This window comes from Scyliorhinus torazame, chromosome 17 (assembly GCF_047496885.1).
Source record: "Scyliorhinus torazame isolate Kashiwa2021f chromosome 17, sScyTor2.1, whole genome shotgun sequence".
Classification (NCBI taxonomy): Eukaryota; Metazoa; Chordata; class Chondrichthyes; order Carcharhiniformes; family Scyliorhinidae; genus Scyliorhinus; species Scyliorhinus torazame.
Window position 1 is genome coordinate 38,534,830 of NC_092723.1, and position 20,985 is coordinate 38,555,814.

General features: G+C 44.4%; 1 protein-coding gene across 6 annotated transcripts in view; it reads left to right on the forward strand.

The window, feature by feature from the left end:
* Positions 1–20,985, forward strand: part of LOC140393829 (TBC1 domain family member 22B-like) — a 475,263-nt gene that overhangs the window by 133,780 nt on the left and 320,498 nt on the right. For all 6 annotated transcript variants that reach the window (XM_072480324.1, XM_072480328.1, XM_072480329.1 and 3 more), the window contains one exon: positions 1,895–1,965. In XM_072480324.1, coding sequence (XP_072336425.1) covers positions 1,895–1,965 — 71 coding nt within the window. The remainder of the gene's footprint in view (positions 1–1,894; positions 1,966–20,985) is intronic.

A 20,985-nucleotide genomic window follows, 5' to 3' on the forward strand; every position in this document is an offset into this window, starting at 1 on the left:
TAGGTGGATTGGCCATGATAAATTGCCCTTCGTGACCAAAAAGGTTAGGAGGGGTTATTGGGTTACGGGGATAGGGTGGATGTGAGGGCTTAAGTGGGTCGGTGCAGACTCAATGGGCCGAATGGCCTCCTTCTGCACTGTATGTTCTATGTTCTAACCCCCATGATCGGAAATTTAGTTTTTTGGAACTGTTTAACTATTAATTGAAAATTTTTTCTTTTGTCCCTGGATGTTAATGGGGTTAATCCTATGTAACTAATAAAGTTTGTTTAATATAACAAATCCCTAGTTGTCAGTCTCCAGGAGCAAAGTACCCTTTCCTCACAGTTTACAAATTGAAAAAATTGTTGTGGTCCGGTCTGGGTACCACAACAGGACGAAAATGAAAAGTGACATGACTAGATGACCGAGTGGTTGAGAGAAATAAAAAATATTATTATTGGGCTCGGGTCTCAATATATGACCTTCATTTATGTGGAGGTATAAGACATGGAGCAGGTTGATTTAACAGAACAATTTAGTTTTCCAATTGCTTAAGATTTTATGCGGAAATTTCCCCGTAACCTAGCAGTGACGAGGTGGCCCGCCAATGGCTGGTGGTGGGATCTTATGGTCCTGTCGTTGTCGACGAGATTTCCCATTTCCCACTCGCCACCAGGAAACCCTCGGTGGGGGCACGTCATTAGTGGGACCGGAAGATTCCGCTGGCGTGAGCGGCTGCATAATTCTGACCTATTCCTAAAATAATCTTTTCATTTTTATGCCAACAAAACTTGCATGTTCTTTGGGAAAGATCAATTCGGGAAAAAATTCAATATGTTTTGAATATTGTTTTGTTTTTAACTCTTGTGTTAAAATGCAGATTGGTGCAGTGCACCATAATATAGTTCTACTGCTGCTTACTCCTGTGAAATTCACCAGAGTGCATGCCTGCCGTTATTCTCTTTTAATAGATTGTCAAATTCACTCAATCACAAAGCACATTGGGGGAACAAATTAACATTTTGTTTGTTATCTGCACTGGTTAGCAGTCAAACGCATGAAACGTGACTCTGATTTAGAACTGATAGTATTAAAAAGAATGGATGAAGAATTCTGGTTTTGGGGGTAACCTTGTTCACACATCTATCTTAGTTTTTCTACCAGATTGGATTGAAATTGTGCTCGGCAGTAATTTGTAGAAATGCAGTAGCATTGCAAGAATGTGCAATACCAGAGAACATTTCTTCACCGAAAATAACTTTCAGTCAGTTTAGTTGGTGATTAAGCAATTTCATACTTGTATGGAGTAAAAAATTATAATTATCCGCCTATCCAAAATCCTCCCTGATCAAATAGTAATTAAACTCTATCTTTAGGCTTTATTTAGACATTGACATTGGATATTGTGGCCTTAAAAATAGATCACATTAAGCACAGGAGTGAATAATATCTTTTGTGTCACATAACACAAAACACTGGTTGACATTAAATGAGGCAATGCACAATTTAATGTGAGGAAAAACTTGGTTGTTTAGAGAAAATAAATGCTCCTTTAATCCTCCAAAGGGTTAATCAGTTAAAATGTTGGTGTTCACAAATCATAGCATGTGTGTTTTTTGCCAAATTTGAGCTTCAGAGTACTGGAAACAGCTTGCTTAATGTTCCGTGATGAATTACTTTTTGATGTGGAAAAGTGAATTATTTTGGGGAAACCACATTTTTTAAACGGTGTGCGGATTTCCAACATGCAGCATTTCTGAGGGGTTTTCACAGTAACTTCATTGCAGTGTTAATGTAAGCCTGCTTGTGACAATAAAAGGTTATTTATTTATTTATTATTGGAATTTGTGGAGTTGATATTGGCTAGGAGGCTGTGTACGATTATGTTAATTTTTATTTTACCTTATTGCAGAAGAACTAAGAAAGTACAGCTGGTCGGGTGTTCCAAGAGAAGTTCGTTCCGTTACGTGGAGACTCCTGTCGGTAAGCTAATTAGACACCATATAATTAGTGCTAGAAAAGACAAAGATGGAATTTGAGACTTTTAATTTCTTACTTAATTGCAGTGTAGGCATTTCATATTTCTGGACAAGCTGTAATAATAGAGGCTGAATCTTCTGTTTTGGGAGCATATATCGTGAATCCTAATTCCTTCACTGGATATTGTAAATCAGAGATGAGTAGAACTTCACACCTGCAGTGGATGATTGTGAAGTAATTTTTACCTGCAAACGTGATCTTGGCATGCTAGCTTTGCGCAAAGAGCAATGATTTTCCCTCCATCCTAAGTTCATAAATGGGGATGCTTGCTGATGATTGCACTGTGTTGAGTTGTAGAAACATCATGGAATCCCTACAGTGCAGAAAGAGGCCATTCGGTCCATCGGGTCTGCACTGACCCTTGCAAATAGCATCCTACCTAGGCCCCACGCCCCACATTATCCCCCTAGACCCTCCTAACCCTTTTGGACACTAAGGGCAATTTAGCATGGCCAATCCAACTAACCTGCACATCTTTGGGCTGTGGGAGTAAACCGGAGCACCCGGAGCAAACCCACGCAGACACTGGGAGAACGTGCAAACTCCACACAGGCAGACACTCTAGGCCGAAATTGAACCCGGGTCCCTGGCACTGAGACAGCAGTGCTAACCACTGTGCCACCCTGTTGTATTGACAATTCCTCAGATAGTGGAGCAATCCATACCTATTGCAGCAAGAAGTGGAGAACATTCAGCCTTGAACTGTTAAATGGCAAGTAGCATTCACACCACAGAAGTGTAAGCCAATAATCATCTCGAAAAAGGGAGAGACACTCATCACCTCCTCTTGACATTCAATGGCATTGCCATCAGGTATTCTGGGGTCACCATAAACCTAATTGAAACTGTTACATAAATACTGTGTTGCTAGCAGGTCAGAGGCTTGGAATGCTGCAGTGAGTGACTCATTTCTAATGCACCAAACCGTTCCATCATTCACAAAGCGCAATTCAGGAATGCGGATGAGTGCAGCACCACCAAAACACTGAAGCTGAACATCAACCAGGAGAAAACAGCTTGCTTGATTAGTACCTCATTCCCCACCACTGGTGCACCCTGCCTATAGAATGGACTGCTGTGTTTTGGAGGCGTGATACTAGGGAGCACGGAATTTTATAACAATAGAACTTTATTTACAGTGTGGTATCTCTTACATAGTTGTTTTTCTCTCTCTATTTCCTGCGCTAGGACTTATGACATCTCTTCCGGTGCATACGTTGATGCAACCAATCTTCATTAGAGCTTATAAGAATTAATGCAAATGCATAACATTTCCTCCCCCTTAAATTAAACATCCCCAACAAGTTCAAAATAAGTACATAGGAACAAAAATCAATAAGTCAGACTGTCTGGACGGTTGATGATGAACCTCCGGTATCGTCGTCTTCACACTGGTGGTAACCTGTGGCGTTTTCACCTTTGCAGTAGCATCATCGGCGTTGACATAGGAACTAGAGGTTGCCCCTGTGTCTGATCAGAAGGTGAGATTTTCCTCAACAGTGTCTTTAGTGTTGGTGTTTTAGGAAGGGTCAAATCATGACTTTGTGTAGGGCTGAAGCTGGATTTTGCACAGGCCCCGATTGCATTCTTCCAGCCAGCAATTGGTCTACATGTCTCATCCTGATAATGCTATCTCTGGTCTGGACAGTGTAAGAAACAAGACCAGTCTTTGCATGGATTGTGGCAAGAACCCAGTTCCCCCCCTATGGAATAATTATTAGCCAAAACCCCTTATCCGGGGTGGAAAACTCTATGCTTTGCCTTGCTTTCCCACTGTTCCATTTGCACGTGCTCTTGCTGTTACTGTTGTTCAATCTCTTTCGCAATCAGAGGTTTCAACAGATCGAGCGTGGAACATAGTTGTCTTCTCATGGTTAGTAATGCAGCAGAGGTCCTGGTCAAGGAATGTGTACATCAGTAGGAACTGGTTAAGATGGTCAGTGAATCTTATTCCCTGCTTTCTCTCCAGGTATGTTTCATGGTTTGGACAAAACATTCTGCTTGTCCATTAGCAGGGTGGTATGTTGTGCACTTAATATGTCGAACGCCATTCTCTTGTAAGAAATATTTGAATTCTTCTGAGGCCCATTGTCACTTACCAGTTGTTCAGGGAATCCAAAACAACTAAACACTTTTAGTTTCTCAATAGCCTTCTCCGATGAGTTAAATTTCATCGCAGCAACCTCTGGCCACTTGGTGCACGCATCAACTTTACCAAGAACATTTGTCTTCAAAAGGTTCTGCAAAATCCACATCCACGAGTTGCCAAGCCCCTTCAGGCCATTCCCATGGATGCAGTAGTGCTAAGAGGGGCAGGTTTCCTACTTTGGCACAGGAAGAGCATGTTCTAGCATTCTCTTCAATTTCTGTGTCCAGTCCAGGCCGCCAGAAATAACTACGCTAATTTCTTTGTGCGAATGACTCTACAATGACCTTCATGTAGCTTCTCTGAGATCTGTTTCCTCATTGCTGGCGGAATAATCACTCTGAGCCCCCATAGAAGACTTCCTGACTGTACTGACAGCTCCAATCTCCTGGAGTGTTAGGGTTTCGGATTAGGTGTTAGTTCCATAGTCTTCCCTTGTAATACCATATGCATCACTTTTGAGAGTATTGAATAGCTCCAAGTGTGTTTCCTCACTTGTTTAGAAGTGACTGGTGTGTTGTCTACTTGAGGATATTCCCATTTGAGCAGTTTGGCAGTGGCAATCATGGAAGTCCATCCATATTACCTTGTAGACTGGACTGTCCGTACTTAATGGTATAAGTATGTGCAGACAAAAGCAATGCTCATCTTTGCATTCCACTTGCACCAAGTGGCATAATTCTGTGATTGTCTAAAAATGGTGATCAATGTATGACATTCCATCAACCATGTGAACTTTCTCATGTATAGGAATTGATACAATTTCTTCACTCCAAAAGTGATCCCTTTCAATCTGGGAATTGTTACTTTCGGCTTTGCTCAAGGTTTGAGAAGTCAAAGCAATGGGTCTTCACCCGATGGCATGATGTGAGAGACCACTGTTCCTATAACTTGCAGGTGCATTGCAACCTATCTGTAAGGGTAACGTGGGATTAAAATGCACAAGAACTTCAGATATAAGTAATGCTACTTTGGTTTCCAGGAAAGCTTTCTTGCATTGATCCGCCCACTTCCACTTCTTGTTCTGGCACAGGATATTATGAAATGGTTTCAGAATTGTTGGGACAAATCTTCCACAGTAGTTCAACAATCTCAGGAAGGAATGTAACTAGTTAATATTCTGAGGTGCAGGCGCGTCGATCATGACCTTAATCTTTGAAGGAGATTTGTGAATGCCAGTGGAGTCAATTACATGTCCCAAATACTAAATGAAGGATTGGAAGATCTCACACTTGTCCTTGCAGACTCTCAGATCACAGTCTCCCAATCTGAAGAATGGCATCCAGACTTTGCGGGTGTTCCTCTTCATCTCTTCCAGTGGTTAGGATGCCAGCCAGATAGCATTGGATTCTGCTCAGTCATCTCAGGATCTGATCCATTGCCCTTTGAAACAATGCAGGAGCTGATGTGATACCAAACGGCAATCTTCAGTACTGGAACAAGCCTTTTTGTGTCACAATTGTCAGACGTTCCAGTGACTTCTTACCTATATTCATCTGTAAGTAAGCTTTGCTCAGATCATTTTTGCTGAAACGTTGGACTCTTTCCAATCCCGCAAACAAGTCATCAATGTCAGGTAATGGATACTGTTAAGCACATAAAACTGGATTTATGGTGGCGTTGCAATCCCCGTAAATCCTTACGGATCCATCTTTCTTATTGACTGGAACTACTGGTGAGGTCCATCCACTGATGCTGATAGGTTCCAAGACTCCAGACTTCACAAGTCACTCTAAGTCCGCCTCCACCTTTGGTCTTGATAGCATATGATGAGCTTCCCTTTCTAACTTTTTCCCCCCCAACCTTTCTTGGTCAATTCCTTCTAACCAGCATATGTCCGTAGTTCTAGTTGACAGTTTTTATGTTGTATTTTGGAGGTGTGATACTAGGGAGCTCGGAGTTTTATAACAACGGAGCTTTACTTACAGTGTTTTATCTCTTATATTGTTCTTCGCTCTCTCTCTATTTCTGGCTGTCGGACGAATGATGTCACTTCCGGTTAAAACATAGCACAACAGAGCTCCACGAGAGCTAATGTGAATGAATGCAAACACATAATGGGCGTGATTCTTCTCTCTCTCTCTCCCCCCCCCCCCCCCCCCCTCCCCCAAAATTCTAGTTCGTTTGTGATGGGTTTTTCAGAGAATTTCCCGCCAGCTCTGCTAGCAAGTTCCCCACCGTATTTGATGTCACTTTTTTGGACCCTGGGGAGTTTCTCACCGGTTTAGCCAACACGTAGAATTTTTTTTTAGCACTGGAACGCTGAACTCTGTGATCAGGCTGCCATTTTGAAAGGATGCCACAACCTCTAACTGAGCTGATTCTAAAATTTTAAAAACTGGACCAAGACCTTTTAAAATTGCTGAAGCTAACTTTGTCTATGGCCCTTAAACAAAAGAAGCCACCATGACAATATTGAGGAAACTGGCACTTTGTTATCTCTGAAGAGACTCTAATGATGCACTGTGAGATGCAGAGACCAAATCCAAAAAGCTAGACAAAAGCCATCTGCATTTCATAAACCTAGGTTGGCTCAGGGGAGTCCAATTGTCTGCCGTGACAAAGAGCCTTCCTTTCAATTCTTAATGGCTGAGACATTTAACCATCTCGGGGACCCAGATGCAGGATACATATCCCTTCTCAAAGACAGTATGGAGAGGTAGGAGTGATGTGACATGAACCTCTAGTTTGTGAAACCAGTAATATGGCCTTGTGGAGTAACAGCTCAGTCTATGGATTATCATCATACAAGCCCCACAGAAAAGGGCTCTGGCTAGGTTTGTACAGCTCCCTCCTGCTCCATGCAGACTGCTACTGGGAATTCTGAGCCATTGGCTGCACAACTGATGCATCTCTGCAAGCCCATCTCATTGTGTGGTGTCAAAACCAGCGGAAAAATTAATTTTACAGCATGTGTTTCAGTTCACCGTCCTCCCTGAAGTAATACCTGATTAGACTTTGATTCTGGTCTCAGTACCCAATGTTTATTTTTTCTGCGGTCTCTGCACTATAAATCTTTCTTTTCTCTATCCCTCTTGTACTGTCTGAAAGAATAGAGGCAATGTTGCAACCTTTTTCCTCTGTTTTGTGTGTATGCAAATACACTAATCCTTTGAGTTAATCCTGATCCTATCTCAAATTTGTTGTGGGGTTATTAATAGAAAATTGGATCATACCAAAACTAAGGGATTGGGAAATCCATTATAAAGGAGAAAGCAAATAAAAAAAACACCTTTATATTTATGGATGGGTGGCAAGAGGAGAAATTAGTGCTGTTTAAATTCACCCCACCCCACCCTCCGAAAAACCAAAATTTCAAAATGATTCTTGACAAACATGCATTATTGTGTGTCGGCAGGTTTTGTTGTTGGAACAAAATGTTGTACCAGTGCCAGAGAAACTGTTTTTAATTTTAAACACTAGAGGTCATCGTGGATACACCAGTTTGCCTGTTAAATAGTACATTGAGGACAAAAACGCTGGTGGTCATTATATTTTTCATTGAGCCACACTTTTTAATCTGACATTTGAGCTCGAGTCAACATGAGTCATTACCTTCAGGAGAGAAAGTGGATAGAAGCCAAAAGGAAATAAAAGCTAAATGAATAAATTATAACATGTTTATGGACCTATTAAAAACAGTTTTTATTTCTGATTTAAAAATCTATCTTTCTGTTTTTAATTTTAACAGAAAAAAGGAGAAAATTAGCAGATGGAAATCGGGCTCATAAGCAGGATTAATTCCGAGAAAATTGCCAAAAATGAGATTCATTTTGAGAAACGTTCAACCTTAAAACAAGCCAGAGGGTAGCATTGTACAGTTAGGCTAAATAGATTGTCATAAAACGTATAGGAGATGAATTAATAAACCTTAATGTTCATATTTATTATGCATGGAGTGTGTGAAGTTGGATTTCAGGATGTCAATGATTGATCTTCAGACCTACCAAGATGTGTATCTCACAGTGGCATGTTTTATTCTGTATTTATTGAAGAGCAAATTGGTAGCATGTACAAGAAGTATAAATAAGGTCTATGGGTCAGTAGTTGGCAGCAAAACATTGTGCTCACTTGCTCAATCCGCTTAGTCATTTTTAAAAACATTTTAACATTCCAGAAATTTCCAGACATTTTGAGGTTGCTTGGACTTTGATAGATTGATACTTTTAGTTTTCTTCAAGTTATTGCACACCTGGGGTGGCATGGTGGTGCAGTGGTTAGCACTGCTGCCTCATGGCTCCGAGGACCCGGGTTCGATCCCATCCCTGGTTTACTGTCCGTGTGTAGTTTGCATATTCTCCCTGTGTTTGCGTGGATCTCACCCCACAACCCAAAAAGATGTGCAGGTTAGGTGAATTGGCCTTGCTAAATTGTCCCTTAATTGGAATATCAGAATTGGATACTCTAAATTTAAAAAAAACGAAAAATAAAGTTGCACACCCAAATTTTGAACTAAACGTTGAGCCCCCAGAATGCATGTTTTTGCACCATTAATGGCATTGTGCATATTGTGTATGTATATCATGACATAATGGGCACTATGGCATCGTTAATGTGACATGGTTTTTAAAATCTGATTTTTAGCTATGCACACATCCAGAAAAACACGGGAATTTATATATGGGGATCAATTAACAAAGATTAAATAGCTTACCCAATCTGTTGCTGTCCTGCATTTATAGAGTTGCAAGAAATTCACAGTTTTAAGGATGGGAATTATGATGTAAGTTTGATGAGGTTGGAATTGAGCACATAATCGCAATTGAACTATGTAATCAATATGCTTGCATTGGATGGGTAAAGTCCAACACCGGATATTTTGTATATAGTGAGGCTAATGTAATTATTGCAGGTACATTTACTTAGAACATAGAACATACAGTGCAGAAGGAGGCCATTCGGGCCATCGAGTCTGCACCGACCCACTTAAGCCCTCACTTCCACTCTATCCCCCTAACCCAATAACCCCTCTTAACCTTTTTTGGACACGAAGGACAATTTTAGCATGTCCAATCCACCTAACCTACACGTCTTTGAACTGTGGGAGGAAACCGGAGAACCCGGAGGAAATCCACGCAGACACGGGGAGACCATGCAGACTCCGCACAGACAGTGACCCAGCAGGGAATCGAACCTGGGACCCTGGTGCTGTGAAGCCACAGTGCTAATCACAAAGCTACCATGCTGCCCACAAAGCGGGTAGGCCATCTTTGCTCCTGACCCTAATGGAATGTTGTTTGTTGTCCATGTTTACTTTATTACAGACTGAAAGAAGATGCATTTTATTTAGTGGGAGTGTTTTTTCTAACTGTGACAGTACCTAACCCATTCCCACTAAATCTGCTCGATGATATTAAGAACAAAGAAAAATACAGCACAGGAACAGGCCCTTCGGCCCTACAAGCCTGCGCCGGCCATGCTGCCTGTAATAACCTTTTACACTTCTGGGGCCCGTTTCCCTCTATTCCCGTGCTCTTCATGCATTTGTCAAGATGTCCCTTAAACGTCACTGTCATATCTGCTTTCACCACCTCCTCCAGCATCGAATTCCAATGCCTATTACCCTCTGTGTAAAACATTTCCTTCGCACATCTCCTCTAAACTTTGCCCCTTGCACCTTAAACCTATGTCTCCTGGTAATTGACTCTTCCACTCTGGGGGAAAAAGCTTCTGACTACCAACTCTGTCCATGCCCCTCATAATTTTGTTATTTCTATCAGGGTGCCGCTCAACCTCCGTTGTTCCAGTGAGATCAAACCGAGTTTATCCAACCTCCACTCATAGCTAATGCCCTTCATACCAGGCAACATCCTGGTAAACCTCTTCTGTACCCTCTCCAAAGCCTCCACAACCTTCCGCTAGTGTGGCAACCAGAGTTGAGCATTATATTGGCAGTTTTATTAAAAGAAAAACCCAGAGAAGTACATTGAAGGAACACCAATCGTACTTTATGATTGACTTTGTCTTTGAAAAATATTGTCGGTATTAATATGGTGGCATTCAAACATTCAGTATTTCAGAATGTTAACATTTATGTTTATATGATCTGGATAATGCTGTGAGGGGAACCTTTTCCAAGGAGGAAAAGAAAATAGGAAAATTAGATATTTTTGGCTGTCATTAGTGACTGGACACTTAGCATTGGCGCAGTGTCTGGGAGCAGGTTGGATGCTTGCCTGCTTTCATCATTCAGAAACAACTGTTTCCAAAAAGCAGAAGAGAAGGAGCAAAACATGTGTGCATTAAAGCTGCAGCACTTAGATGTCCACCTCGTCGGTGCTTGGAATGCACACTGTACCCTCACTAATGGAATAAAATTATTCCCTTATTAGTAGCTTTAATTTGTAATAATTGAGAGGAGGAAGGAACGATAGAAGCTGACATTATTTAAGTCACAGATTGGCAAATCAACAAGGAATGCCTACTGGTAGAAAGCAATTCTGTTGATGGTTGTGGCGTAAACTATTCGTAACCAAGTATTTATGGGAGGAAAATTGTAGTTTTGAATTTTTTTTAAGAAAAAGAAAACCTGTGGTGTGTGTGAAGAATTGTTGCTGTTCCATTAGATTTGCCTTTTGGATTTGTACAAGTTTAGAAACCATTTGAAATCATGCTGTATTTAGCGATCAGATAACCCTACGTTATGCATTGCAACTGATGTCTGGACATACCTTAACTTTCCAGTTTCTTTCCTCCATTAGGGGAGGCAGTGGTATTGTTGCTTGACTAGTAATCCAGAGACCGAGGGCAAGATCTGGGGACCTGGATTCGAATCCCACCCAGACAGATGGTGGGAATTTAATAAAAAATATGGAATTAAAAGTCGAATGATGACCACAAAATCATTGTCGATTATTGTAAAAATCGATCTGGTTCCGTAATGTACTTTAGTGAAGGGAATCTGCCGTCCTTGCCTGGCCTACACGTGACTCCAGATCCACAGCCATGTGGTTGACTCTCAAATGAAGTGGGGGGGGGGGCAGTTAGGGACGGGCAATATATATTGGCCCAGCCAGTGATGCTCAGGTCCCATGAATTAATTTTAAAAAATAGAGTGAACATATGTACAGTGCTGCCATAACCATGTTGTTTAAAGTTGCACACTTCCAGTGGATTTTGGGGGTGTGGGTGGGGAAGGCTGAATTGCAAATTCTAAACTGTAAAAAAAAAGTGTGAAGCCACCAGTTTGTACATAATCTGAGTCAGTTCTGTTTATCATCCCTGCTGTTCTGTGCTGATTTATTGCTCTGTTCAGTAATGCGGAGTTTCTGATGTAGTGCTATCTTTGAAGTACATTAGTGTGATTGAACAATAAATGTTTCTTGGGTGATTAGTTCTTCTGCTTCAGCATTGTTTAAGCTATGAACTGTTGACTTTTGTTTTTAACATCAAGATACCTCAATTATTTTTATTTTTTATATATTCCTCATGAGCACCCTCAAGGTATATGTTGGTTTTTGCATTTGAATGATCCTCAGTTCTGTTTGATGTCAAGCAATTAAATTGTCTAGTCCTTTTGTTTATGCAGTCTATTAGAAGTCATTATACAACCATGAACCAGATACAAACCGAGAAGTTTTTGAAGCAGTAAAGGGTTGAACTGCAACACTCTTGTTTCATAGTAAACGTTAGATGCGATCTTCTGGCCTCATTAAGCTCGCGCTCAGCATGGGGCAGCACGGTAGCATTGTGGATAGCTCAATTGCTTCACAGCTCCAGGGTCCCAGGTTCGATTCTGGCTTGGGTCACTGTCTGTGCGGAGTCTGCACATCCTCCCCGTGTGTGCGTGGGTTTCCTCCGGGTGCTCCGGTTTCCTCCCACAGTCCAAAGATGTGCAGGTTAGGTGGATTGGCCATGATAAATTGCCCTTAGTGTCCAAAATTGCCCTTAGTGTTGGGTGGGGTTACTGGGTTATGGGGTTATGGGGATAGGGTGGAGGTGTTGACCTTGGGTAGGGTGCTCTTTCCAAGAGCCGGTGCAGACTCGATGGGCCAAATGGCCTCCTTCTGCACTGTAAATTCTATGATAATCTATGATAACGAGGCCAGTGAATAACGGGAGAGGCCAAAAACGGGAACCACTCCAGGCTCCAAACAGTTTGCGATGCAACCGGCCTGCTCCCGTAGGCAAATTCAGAATCCCGCCGTAGCGTGGCGAGAAACTAATTATCACCACTTAAGGTCCATTTCCATACAAATAACGAGAGCTACCCATCATCCAACGGCCTCCTGTCATTCACCGGCCTCCCCAGCAAGTGCTCCCGCTGGCGCCAATTGGTACTCCTTTTTAAAAACGTGAACCTGATGGAAGGGCTTCTGTGGCGAGCCAAGGAGGGAAGTAGCATTTTTGCGCACAAGTAAAAAGACGGGGGGTCCTGGCCTTGCCAGCCCAGTGGCCGGCAGGGGGTGGGTGACACTCGGCTGGGGTGGACCTCCGTGGAGGGTGGGGGGTGGAGGCAAACGCAGGGATATCCACTGCTTGCTGAAGTCTAGGCCTGAGGCGTTCAAGTCAAGTGACCCTGACCTGTACAAGAAAGCCAGATATGATCTAAGGAAATCCATCAAAAAGACAGTACCGGACCAAGCTCGAGTCCCAGGCTAGCCACACGGACCCCCGCCGACTATGGCAAGGTCTGCAAGACATAACGGGCTACAAGATGAAGGCATGTAAAATCACCGGCTCCAATGCACCCCTCCCTGATGAGCTCAATGCATTCTATGCATGCTTTGAACAAGAGGGCAGCGATAGCAAGCCCTCCACCCCAGAAGCCTTGGATGAACTTGTATCTAAGATCACCATTGCAGACGTCAGAGCAGCCTTCTCAAAGGTGAACCCTCAAAAAGCCACTGGCCGGGATGGGGTACCCGAACGGGCACTCAGGTCTTGCGTGGATCAGCTGGCGGGGGTATTCGCAGACATCTTCAACCTCTCTTTACAACAATCTGAGGTCCCTATCTGCTTCATGGTTAAAAGATGGTCACGACTGGGAGTTAAATATCCAAGGGTATCAGACTATATGAAAGGATAGAATGGACGGTAAGGGCGGTGGTGTAGCTTTGTTGTTTAAGGATGGCATCCGGGCAATAGTAAGGGATGATATTGGTGCTATGGAGGACAAGGTTGAATCAATTTGGGTGGAAATCAGGAATAGTAAGGCAAAAAGATCACTGATAGGAGTAGTCTATAGGCCACCAAATAGTAACAGGATGGTAGGGCAGGCAATAAGCAAAGATATAACGGATGCATGTAGAAATGGTACAGCGGTTATCATGGGAGATTTTAATCTGCATATCGATTGGTTTAACCAGGTTGGTAAAGGCAGCCTTGAGGGGGAGTTTATAGAATGTGCCCGGGATAATTTCCTGGAACAGTATGTAATGGAACCTACAAGGGAACAAGCGGTCCTAGATCTGGTCCTGTGTAATGAGGCAGGATTGATTAATGATCTCATAGTTCGGGATCCTCTTGGAAGGAGCGACCACAATATGGTGGAATTTAAAATACAGTTGGAGGATGACAATGTAAAATCAAACACTAGTGTTTTGTGCTTAAACAAAAGCGATTACAATGGGATGAGAGAAGAACTAGCTAAGGTAGACTGGGAGCAAAGACGTCATGGTGAAGCAGTTGAGGAACAGTGGAGAACCTTCCGAGCGATCTTTCACTGTGTTCAGAAATGGTTCACACCGACAAAAAAGAAAGACGGTAGAAAGGGGAAAAATCGACCGTGGATATCTAAGGAGGTGAGGGAGAGTATCAAATTGAAGGAAAAAACATACAAAGTGGCAAAAAATTAGTGGGAGACTAGAGGACTGGGAAGTCTTTGGGGGACAACAGAAAGCTACTAAAAAAGCCATAAAGAAGAGTAAGGTAGACTATGAAAGTAAACAGGCTTAGAACATAAAAGCAGATAGTAAAAGCTTCTACAAATATATAAGACAAAAAAAGAGTGGCTAAGGTAAATATTGGTCCTTTGGAAGATGAGAAGGGAGATTTAATAATAGGAGACGGGGAAATGGCAGAGGAGCTGAACAGGTTTTTTGGGTCAGTCTTCACAGTGGAGGACACAAATAACATGCCAGTGACTGATGGAAATAAAAATATGATAGGTGAGGACCTTGAGATGATTGTAATCACTAAGGAGGCAGTATTGGGCAAGCTAATGGGGCTAAAGGTAGACAAGTCTCCTGGCCCTGATGGGATGCATCCCAGAGTGTTAAAAGAGATGGCTAGGGAAATTGTAAACGCACTAGTGATAATTTATCAAAATTCATTAGACTCTGGGGTGGTCCCAGAGGATTGGAAAGTAGCAAACGTGACACCATTGTTTAAAAAAGGAGGTCGGCAGAAAGCGGGTAATTATAGGCCGGTAAGCTTAACTTCGGTTGTAGGGAAAATGCTGGAATCTATCATTAAGGAGGAAATGGCGGGGTACCTGGAGGGAAATTGTCCCATTGGGCAGGCGCAGCATGGGTTCACAAAGGGTAGGTCGTGTCTGACTAATTTGGTAGAATTTTTTGAGGACGTTACCAGTGCAGTAGATAACGGGGAGCCAATGGATGTGGTATATCTGGATTTCCAGAAAGCTTTTGACAAGGTGCCACACAAAAGGTTGCTGCATAAACTAAAGATGCATGGCATTGAGGGTAAAGTGGTAGCATGGGTAGAGGATTGGTTAACTAACAGAAAGCAGAGAGTGGGGATAAATGGGTGTTTCTCAGGTTGGCAACCTGTAACTAGTGGGGTCCCTCAAGGATCAGTGTTGGGCCTGCAGTTGTTCACAATTTACATAGACGATTTGGACTTGGGGACCAAGTGCAATGTGTCAAAGTTTGCAGACGGCACCAAGATGAGTGGTAAAGCAAAAAGTGCAGAGGATACCGGAAGTCTGCAGAAGGATTTGGATAGGTTAGGTGAATGGGCTAGGGTCTGGCAGATGGAATTCAATGTTGCCAAGTGTGAGGCTATCCATTTTGGGAGGAATAACAGCAGAATGGATTATTATTTAAACGGTAAGATGTTAAAACATGCTGCTGTGCAGAGGGACCTGGGTGTGCTGGTGCACGAGTCGCAAAAAGTTGGTGTGCAGGTGCAACAGATGATTAAGAAGGCTAAGCGAGTTTTGGCTTTCATTGCTAGAGGGATGAAGTTCAAGACTAGGGAGGTTATGCTGCAATTGTATAGGGTGTTGGTGAGGCCGCATCTGGAGAATTGTGTTCAGTTTTGGTCTCCTTACCTGAGAAAGGACATATTGGCACTGGAGGGAGTGCAGAGGAGATTCACTAGGTTGATCCCAGAGTTGAGGGGATTAGATTATGACGAGAGGTTGAGTAGACTGGGACTGTACTCATTGGAATTTAGAAGGATGCGGGGGGATCTTATTGAAACATATAAAATTATGAAGGGAATAGATAGGATAGATGCGCGCAGGTTGTTTCCACTGGTTGGGGAAAGCAGAACTAGGGGGCATAGCCTCAAAATAAGGGGAAGTAGATTTAGGATGGGGTGTAGGAGGAACTTCTTCACCCAAAGGGTTGTGAATCTCTGGAATTCCTTGCCCAGTGAAGCAGTTGAGGCTCCTTCTTTAAACGTTTTTAAGAAAAAGATAGATACCTTTCTAAAGAATAAAGGGATTCGGGGATATGGTGTACGGTCTGGAGAGTGGACTGAGTCCACAAAGATCAGCCATGATCTCATTAAATGGCGGAGCAGGCTCGAGGGGCCAGATGGCCTTCTCCTGTTCCTAGTTCTTATGTTCTTATGCTTCAAGAAAGCGACCATCATCCCTGTACCAAAAAAATGCCAAGCAGCGTGCCTTTAATGACTATCGTCCAGTGGCTTTGACATCCATCATCATGAAGTGTTTCGAAAGGTTAGTCATGGCACAAATCAACTCCAGCCTTGCGGATTGCATTGATCCTTCGCCTGCTGCTGCAACAGGTCCACAGCAGACGCCATCTCCATGGCCCTGCACTCTTCCATGGAACAACTAGATAGCAAAGACACCTATGTCAGACTCCTATTTATCGACTACAGCTCCGCCTTCAACACCTACGTGTTCCTACGAAACTCATCTCCAAACTCCATGGCCTTGACCTCGGCTCCTCCTTCTGCGACTGGATCCTGAACTTTCTAACCCACAGGCCACAATCAGTAAGGATAGGCAACAACACCTCCTCCATGATCATTCTCAGCACCGGTGCCCCAGAAGGCTGTGTCCTCAGCCCCCTACTATACTCCTTATATACCCATGACTGTGTGGCCAAATTCCCCTCCAACTCGATTTCCAAATTTGCTGATGACACCACAGTAGTGGGTCGGATTTCAAACAATGAAGTGACAGAGTACAGGAATGAGATAGAGAATCTGGTGCGACGACAATAATCTTTCCCTCAATGTCAACAAAACGAAGGGGATTGTCATTGACTTCAGGAAGCTTAATGGAGAACATGCCCTGTCTACATCAATAGAAAGGGTCCAGAGCTTCAAGTTTTTAGGTGTCCAGATCACCAACAACCTGTCCCGGTCCCACCATGCCGACAATATAGTTAAGAAAACCCACCAACGACTCTACTTTCTCAGAAGATTAAGGAAATTTGGCATATCACCTCCGACTCTCACCAATCTCTGCAGATGCACCATAGAAGGCATTCTTTCTGGTTGTAGCACAGCTTGATATGGATCCTGCTCTACCCAAGACTGCAGGAAACTATAAAAGGTCATGAATGTAGGCCAATCCATCAGGCAAACCAGCTCCCATCCATTGATGCTGTCTACAATTCCCGCTGCCTCGGAAAGGCAGCCAACGTAATTAAGGACCCCACGCACCCCAGACATACTCTCTTCCACCTTCTTCCGTCAGGAAAAAGATACCAAAGTTTGAGGTCACGTACCAACCGACTCGAGAACAGCTTCTTCCCTACTGCATCAGACTTTTGAATGAACCTACCTCGTATTAAGTTGATCTTTACTCCAAACCTTGCTATAACTGTAACATTATACTCTGCAGTTTCTCCTTCCTTCCCTATGTACGGTATGCATTGTTTGTACAGCATGCAAGAAACAGTACTTTTCACTGTATACTAATACATTTGACAATAAATCAAATCAATTCAAAAACCGGACTGCTCCCGTAGGCGAATTCAGAATACTCCGTAACATGGCGAGAAATCAATTATCACCACTTGAGGTCCATTTCCATACAAATAACGAGAGCCACCCGTCATCTAATGGCCTCCTGTCATTCACCGGCCTCCCCAGCAAGTGCTCCCGCTAGTGCCAATTGGTACTCCTTTTTAAAAACGTGAACCAGACGGAAGGGATTCTGTGGCGAGCCAAGGTGGGGAGTAGAATTCTTTGCACACAGGCAAAGAGACTGGGGGTGCTGGCCTTGCCAGCTCAGTGGCCGCCTGGGGGTGGGTGACCCTCGGCAGGGGTGGGCCGCTGTGGGGGAGGGGGTGAGGGGGGGGGGCAAACACTTGCAGCACCTCCATGCCAACTCTTGGATCCCAGGCCTATGCCGGGGGCAATCCCTGTCCCTGCCCGTCTGCCCCACCAATCACCTATAACCCACACCGACTGCTAAGGTCTCTGGCAAGCTAATCGCTAATAGGGAACTGGCAATTGGTGGTTAAGTGAGCACTTGACACATGCCAAGTGGGTTCCCGTGGGTAGACGTGCCATGTAGCATGTGGGAGTCATTGCCTAGCATTTCAATCACACCATTATGCCTGGATACTGTGTGGGGATCAGCACCACACACGCAGCAGCCAACATCCGAACACCCAGGGGATGGGTCACAGCTCCCGGGACACAACCACGGCCGGACGGTGGGTTGGTGCCACGGGAAGAGGGCGGGCCACCTGGAGAGACAGGCAAAGGGTCTGGGGGTCATCCTGCATCGCGGGAGAAATTGACAGGGGCATCATAATGTTTGTGCAAAGAGTTGTTTAATGTGCTGTTCAATACCCCATCCCTACCCTGGTGCCCTCTGTGATGCTCAACATGTTTGGACCTCCTAGATCTACCCTATGTCTTGGTGTTTCCCAGGATGCACATCTGAGGTGGGGCAGCCAGCTGCTTACCTCGTCCCGTGGCCTTCGATGCCCCTGATGGGCGTCCTCTGGGGTTGGAGGGCCCCGGCTCACTTGGCGGAACATGTATAGCCATACCACCCTGTCAGTGTGCTGACACCGAGACACGGCCTCACCAGAGGGTTGGAACTCGGGAGAGCTGATGACCACTCTTGCCGCCCCATGGGACAGGTTGGCACTCAGCACCTCCTCCTCTTGGTCGGTGCCCATAGGGCTCTGGGGTTCACCTTGGGACGGAGGGGCAGTTGATTCGAGCCCTGGCTGCCCCTGCATCATCTGGCTCTGCCAGCCCTGCGGTTCCCCATTGTCAGCACCATCATGCCGACTCACTTGGCGATGCTCCTCAGTGACTGGAACACATTCTCCAGTGACCGGGCCATGCTCTGCAGTGCCTCAGCCATGCCCACCTGCGACTGGGACAAGCCCCACAGCACCTCGGCCATTCCCACCTGAGAGCGGGACATATCCTGCAGAACCCCATCGAGGTCGGCCTGGTACTGGGTGACAGCCCCCTGTGCGGCAGACATACTGCCGAGACTCTCAGCCATGGCCATCACCGACTGAACACCGCCTTGGACACCTTCACTCATGGTACTGAAATTGTGCAGCAGGTTCTCCACTGCGGTCACCACCCTGGCAGTGTTGGTCCAGTGGGAGTCTTCCAATTGGCTATGGATCTGCTGGAGTGACCCTGACATCTCCCTCTGAACGTCCCGGCCGTTCCTTAACGTCTTCATCAGCTCCGGAAAACTCTGCCGGGGCGCAGCATCAGGCTGGTTCCCAGCTGGGTCCAGGGATCCAGCAGACTATTACGCAGTGCTCAGAGGAAATATTTGAGTTCAAGGCACAGTTCACATGTATATTCACCACTGCTTGGTTGAGTACAACTGCAGTAACACTTAAGAACCTGAATACTAACAATCCAGGACAAAGCAGTCTTTGATTAGCACTTCATCCATGTCCTTCTTCTCTACCATCATTTTTGTGGGCTGACACCATCCACACATTGAGAGAGTGGAGCCCTTTCTTGCATTGTATCTGCAGGATGCACTGAAAAAACTTGCCCAAGCTTTTTTTTGGCAGCAGTTTCATCAGCTACTTCAATGGCAAATAGCAGCAGGCACAGTGGAACACCACCAGCTTCAGGTTGCTCACCATTCTAACTTCGACTTGTATCGTCGGTTGTATCTTTAAGCAATCTATGAGCAAAGTAAACAAAGTATATACACAGTCTATTTAAAGAGTCTCTATCAACTGCAAAAGCAAACAGAACTGAACAACTTCTTCCAGTACAGTAATTCCTGCTTTACACTGATTCAAGCGATGTTGTTTTGCATTAATGTCGCAGAGGAAATTGCACTGTTCATTGTAAAGTTGTTTGCGCATGGGCATTGATACTGACCTGACTCCTAAGTGCTCCGCAAATGATGGGAATGAAATTTTGAGAGAGTCTTCTCTGTACCTGCAACAACAAGCTCACTTTTACGGGAGTCTGGGAACTGTGCTGAGAGGATTGACAACTTTATGGTCATTGTAATAAGCTACTTTTTGTGTGATTTCTTTTGTCAATGTCTCAATGTTTATTGCTCCAAATGAAGAGGTGTCAAATACTGAGGGCTCCTGTTATTGACACTTTTAAAGGTCAGGTTAAGTTACACTTTATAGGGCTGTAGCAATAAGAGTACATGCCATTGTTACTGTGGGGTCCATATGTTCAATACAGAGTGTATACTGAGTGAATGGGCATGGTGGTGCCATGAGTTCGCATGGAGAGTGTGAGGTGCCATTGGGGTGAGTGGGGACATGAGTTAGCATGGGAGTGTGTTGGATATTGAGGGGGGCTTTTGGGTGAAGGATAGCAAACCTAAACTAGAAGGAAACAACTGTGATGGTTCCAGAGAACCAAGGAAGGCACAGCTCACCTTGGCACTTAGCTGTCACTGTGGCCATCATTTATCTGCTTCCAGGGGCGGCAGGGTTGACACAATCCTGTACTCACCTTCCTGGGGCAAGTGTTTGGCCTGTTGGGCCACCTTCGGCTGAGTGGGTCTGCTGAGTTGGACAATTTCCTGACTCAAGCCACCAGTCTAAAGTTGGAAATTTGGCCTTCGGGATCTATTTTTAAAAAAAATAAACAATTTTAATTAGGTATTTTTTGGCATTGTAAACAGTAGAATTATAGAACGAGAAAACAAAAGGACTGTACAGTAAGCAAAGTACATAGTGCAATTGCTGTAGCCCACCCCACCCAGATCTGCCTAATTGCCCCCCTATACTACATTCCCCTGAACCCCCCCTGCTGACGATTAATTCTCTGCAAAGAAGTCAATGAATGGTTGCCACCTCCGGGCAAAACATAACAACGACCCCCTCTCAAGGCGAACTTGATTTTCTCTAAGCCCAGGAAACTCGCCATGTCTGACAGCCAGGCTTCCGACTTCGGGGGCTTTGAGTCCCCCCAAGCTAGAAGTATCTGTCTCCAGGCTACCAGGGAAGCAAAGGCCAAGACATTGGCCTCTTTCTCCCCCTGGACTTCCGGGGTCTCTGAAACCACAAAAATCACCACCTCTAGACTCATTGCCATTCTCGTGTTCAGTACTCCAGACATGACGTCCTCAAACCCCTGCCAGTATCTCCTAAGTTTTGGACAAGCCCAAAACATGTGGACATGGTCTGCCGGTCCTCTCAGACACTTTATACACCTGTCCTCTACCCCGAAGAATC